The following is a 4,803-nucleotide window of genomic DNA, read 5'->3' as shown; positions in this document are numbered from 1 at the left end:
CATGGCACTATCACATGCTTTCTTTGGAAGTTAAGTGAAGACTTAAACCCAGGCTGGATATTTAGTAGTTCAAAATTCAAATTTGGCCAAGACTTCCTGGGCAATACTTTCGGTAGTAAGTCATCTACTTAGGCTCTGCTGTGTTGAACTTATTTTATATTCTGCTACGAAAATATAGCCACAAAATGCTAAAATAAGCAAAAGCTGGTTGGAAAAGCTGGATTACCATAAAGTAACATAGTGTGAGCATAGCCTTAAGACTATATTGCAAGCTTAAGATTTGTGGATTTGGCACCCCCTAAACAGTCATTTCTCATATTAAAACTAGATAGTATTGGCGCTGCATCCTTATAATTTTCTCCTCTTGGTTTTCTGTCTAACTTCGCTGCTCTTGGATAAACATAAAAAATATGTGTCATTTTGTATTTAGAATTTGCCGGTACAAACCACTTTAAATTTAAGAGGTGAACTAAACTACAATACTTCAGGCAAATAAAGCTAAAAAATTTCTAGAAGTTATTACCTTCATAATTCCAGCAAGTACTGCACCTCCTAGATAGACCATATGCTTTCTCCGTGGAGGATCCTCTATACGCAGGCGTAATTTCTGTACATACTCAAGAACAGACAGGTTATGAAAGGAGAGCGGGAACAAACATTATTACTGAATATAAAATGTGGTATTCTGGTACATGCGTTCAGATTCTCCTTTGACTGTTACCAATTTTAATAAGCTAATAATGCGATCAGATTGCCTGTATTTGCAAACCCTAAGTTATATTCTCATTGATGGAAAGGTGAGGCAACAAGACTTGATAGATAAGGGCTGAATGAGTTGTACTGCTCATTAGAGTTTGCCAGCTTAAAAGAAAAATGGTACAAATCGGAAATGTAGTTGTACAAAAATAATAATATCAACTGTGTAGTCCATCAGAGGAGAATTAAACAAAATTACCTTAAGTCCATCCTTGTTTCCCTTCAAAACCACGTCGAGGTAGCGATCAAGAATTTCCTTCTCCAGCCTTCAGAAAGGTGGCAGTTTGTTAGTCATACGAAACCTAGATCCTTGTATAGATCAGCGCAAAAGAAAAACAATGACTGGTCAACAGGGAGAAAGAACCAGAACAACAGCAAACAGCCAAGAAGGGAGAAAAAAACAGTGTGGTGTGTAAGTGATGATATTGGAAACAGGTGACTCAGAATGTACTGTAGTAAATAGCACAAAATGCAAGAAATGAACTACACAAGGAACTATGCAAGAATTAACATCTTACCGACTTGGCAGACCAGGATACATGGTACTTCCTCCACTAAGAACGATATGTTGGTAAAGCTGCAAATATTATTGAACATCGAATTAAAAAAAAAAAGCCAGCATGCAGTGATATATCTAGGGAAGTAGACACTCTAAATGTATGAAGACTAAAACTTCAATATGTTCTCAGGTTCTTCTTTAGTTAATATATATCAAACTGAAAATTTAGTAGTATTTGTTCCCTTACAAGGCATTAACAGAATTCAAATTAAGAAAAAAAGGAAGTGGGTATATGCTAGTCTAAGGGGATAACGTACATACATAAAGCTTATAAAACTCAAGATGCAATGTCAGACACTCGATTAAGTCTCCACCAATAGCAAGTGCACCTCATGATGCATTTTCTATGAGTATATTTACATAGATAATCACAAGTAATGCATATCTCTAGATAAATGTAGTCCGGAAGAACTGCAGTTGTACAATATAATCAATCAGTTATTCGTATACTTGTTCCATCTAAATACTTCAAGCAATAAAAATAACAGAAAGAATGGACAGGCAAAATTTACTATATTGTACTGGGACTACTGTAAGGTTTGTATACCGTCATGCGGTTGTCAATGTCCATTTCCTGAATGCAATGGAATGCCATATCTGCCAACCCATCACCTTCAACATCTATGAGTTCCTGTTCAGTAAATATTTTTACCAAGATTACCACACTGATGATACTTAATATTTTTGCAGAGAACTGCATAGCTATCTATCACCGGAAGACTTTCGGCAAGAATGGAAGGAAAACAAACTTACAGGAGTAAAAAGAGCCTCAGGAGCCTGAAACCGTTCAGTGCCCACTTTAATTACTCTTCCATCTGGAAGCTGATCACAAAGAATTTAGCTCAAAATAAAAAAAACAATAAAACAAAGTAGGATAATATACTTACAGTGTAACTTTTAACAAGAATTGTAGTTTCAAGTCCTAGCTGGTATTCACGTTTGTAGTCATAGCTGTACATCTTTTAATGTCATGCCTATGACATATAACAGCAATCTGTAGCCAAGAAATAAGAACAACAAAACAACTCACCTTATATAGCATAGCTTCTCTTTTATTTCTCTTACTGTCTCAAAATCAGCAGATTTGTTCATAGCATACCTTTTGAAATAGAACAATAAAGAGGATGAGGAAAATACAAGAAAGCTGAAGACTGCATCATCACAGCAACTTTAACATCTTAAGATGGTAACTGGTAAGGGAATACCCTCTTCTTGAGAGTAGATCAACAAGATAGGATGTGATATGCCTTCCAGCTACATTCATTCTTTTCGTTAGATGTGGATAAGAATATCCATCAACCACGGGCACCTGCGTGTGTAAATAAAACAACAGTAACAAAATGAAAGCTACGGACAGAAAGTAAGTAGTAAAAACAAGGACAATTAGGAAATTCATAAGGGCTGTGAATCTGTGATCTCTACAAAGAAACAAGGAACCTTAAATGAAACAGGGGCTGTGAATCAAAATGAAAGCTACAGACAGCAACAAAATGAAAGCCCACACAAAAATTAGTGAAACAAATTGACATGCGTGATTGCTGAGGTGACATGATTGCATGGATAGATGAGTGCACAAATTGTAACTTATGACCACATGCATGACTTGATGACGTGGCATAGTTGCATGAAGAGGAAAAATAGGTAGTGGGTTGCAACTATTTAAGAATAGAGGATAAGGTTTATAAATTTAGATAATCTTATTCAAAATTATAAGACTTGCATGCAATTTTCATGAGATTTTCTCCATTTTGTTCTCATTTATCTTCCCTCTATCTTCAATATCTATGACTGAACACCATGACTTTTCTTAATCCATGTTTGAAACCAAAATACAAATTTTAAATGGTGGAGTTTTAAGTAGTGATTTTAGTGTAGTTTTCTCACAGGACCTCCAAAAAGTCAGGTATATCCTGATCCCAAAATTAGAAGGGTAACTCCTTTGGTTGGCTCAATGCAATTTCAGGTACACCGGCAAACATTATACAAATGTGCTAGATAGTCAGATAGTATTTCTATAGCTATCACAGAGAATGCTAGAGATAGAATCTGTTCATACCACATGGGTGACACCATCACCAGAATCTATGACAAGTCCAGTCAGCAAGCCTGGGAAGTAAACATACGTGTAAAATGAGTACTAGTACAATTTTGTGTGCATTTCTATGTCCTTGATTCTGTTTAAAGAGGTAAAGTAAGTACCTTGAGCATATAGCGAAAGAACTGCTTGGATCTGGATGAAGACCCCAGAAAAGTTGTATTTCTCAAACATTGTCTCGATCTGTTGATCGTGGGGTTCAATTTACTAGTCATTATGTAGAAGCTCAATTTGCAATATAAAATAGCCTGAGAAATTAAAATAACCTACCATTTGCTCACGGTTTTTCACAGGATTGAGTGGCGGATCTGTCAGTAAAATTTTACACTCGGATGGATCAACCTATATGAAAGAAGAGAAATGTAATGCTTTACATGGATCTAAGAGAATTAAGGATTATAATCAAAGGTATTGAGAAAGTATCTTTCAAAAGGATTCACACCACAAGCAAAGTAAAGAATATCAATATGCATACCTTCAGCTCGCTATAAAATGCATGATCCCATATATGGCCCATATCATCCCAATTTTGAACAATCCCATTTGTGACAGGATATGATACATCAAGCTGATGTCTCAAATCAGCGCAAGCAGCTCCTACCACAATATCCTGTGTTGAACATAAACACTAATTACGAGGTGTACTCAACATTAAGAGACAAAATAAATGATGGAATCCAAACTGTCAATTCTTGCTCCTGGAGTGACTCCTCATAGCGAAGCAATGGCCGTCCAACGACACAAGGAAAGACAGATGTAGGGAAGTTTTCTCCCGCAAAGCCGCACTTTACATACTGCAACGTTGGTGCCAAATTAGAACAGCAAAACCACCCGACCATAACAGAGAGTATTTCACGTTTCTCTGTCATGGAAAAGATAATCAAAATCAAGAAACTGGCAACAGGTCAGCTAGAGGTTTCACGAACACAATTTACAATTTGAATATTATTTCTGCTCACTAAAAAATCAATAATAGCTCAGTGAAACCAAAGATGTGCCTACTGATTTCCACATAACAATTTAGCGCCATGTTATGTCATATCCGCTCAAAGCAGAAAAGGCTGATCTGAACCTAAAGATAAAATTTACATGCCAGATCCAAATGCAACTCGGAAAGCAATCCCAGCAGAAATACGATAAACAAAGGGGGCAGAACGTTCTCGAACATTTCTATTCCCCTACAACTCGGCACCAACTCCGCACTCCACAGCGGTGACTCGATACAGATTTGGAATACCCTCAGATGATTCCGTTCGAACCTGGCTACCCTATTCCCCAAGCCTAACCATGACTCATCCGCCTCGATCAATCACCGGCAGCCGGAGGCCGGTGGGATTTCGTACGAAGTATTCTAGAAACAAGGACAAGAGCCGGTGGGGAGAGGCAGATCTAC

General features: G+C 37.2%; 1 protein-coding gene across 3 annotated transcripts in view; it reads right to left on the bottom strand.

Annotated features, from left to right (window-relative positions):
- The window catches only part of LOC119269636 (actin-related protein 2), a 12,409-nt gene that overhangs the window by 7,274 nt on the left and 332 nt on the right, over window positions 1–4,803 (bottom strand). The window contains exons 2-14 of one of the 3 annotated variants that reach the window (XR_005133677.1): window positions 4,094–4,204; window positions 3,886–4,020; window positions 3,681–3,752; window positions 3,515–3,593; window positions 3,372–3,421; window positions 2,521–2,624; window positions 2,346–2,414; window positions 2,203–2,266; window positions 2,069–2,137; window positions 1,828–1,946; window positions 1,275–1,333; window positions 956–1,022; window positions 524–607 (exon numbers count right to left, since the gene is read on the bottom strand). Coding sequence is in view for 2 of the 3 variants with exons in the window: in XM_037551513.1 (XP_037407410.1) it covers window positions 524–607; window positions 956–1,022; window positions 1,275–1,333; window positions 1,863–1,946; window positions 2,069–2,137; window positions 2,203–2,266; window positions 2,346–2,414; window positions 2,521–2,624; window positions 3,372–3,421; window positions 3,515–3,593; window positions 3,681–3,752; window positions 3,886–4,020; window positions 4,094–4,204 (1,047 nt within the window). In the remaining variant the exon portion in view is untranslated. Of the gene's footprint in view, window positions 1–523; window positions 608–955; window positions 1,023–1,274; window positions 1,334–1,668; window positions 1,727–1,827; window positions 1,947–2,068; window positions 2,138–2,202; window positions 2,267–2,345; window positions 2,415–2,520; window positions 2,625–3,371; window positions 3,422–3,514; window positions 3,594–3,680; window positions 3,753–3,885; window positions 4,021–4,093; window positions 4,205–4,803 lie in introns of those variants that run through there. The other 2 variants (XM_037551513.1, XM_037551514.1) reach the window with 2 other exon arrangements.

This window comes from Triticum dicoccoides, chromosome 3A, assembly GCF_002162155.2.
Source record: "Triticum dicoccoides isolate Atlit2015 ecotype Zavitan chromosome 3A, WEW_v2.0, whole genome shotgun sequence".
Lineage (NCBI taxonomy): Eukaryota > Viridiplantae > Streptophyta > Magnoliopsida > Poales > Poaceae > Triticum > Triticum dicoccoides.
This window is presented reverse-complemented; position numbering and strand designations above follow the sequence as displayed.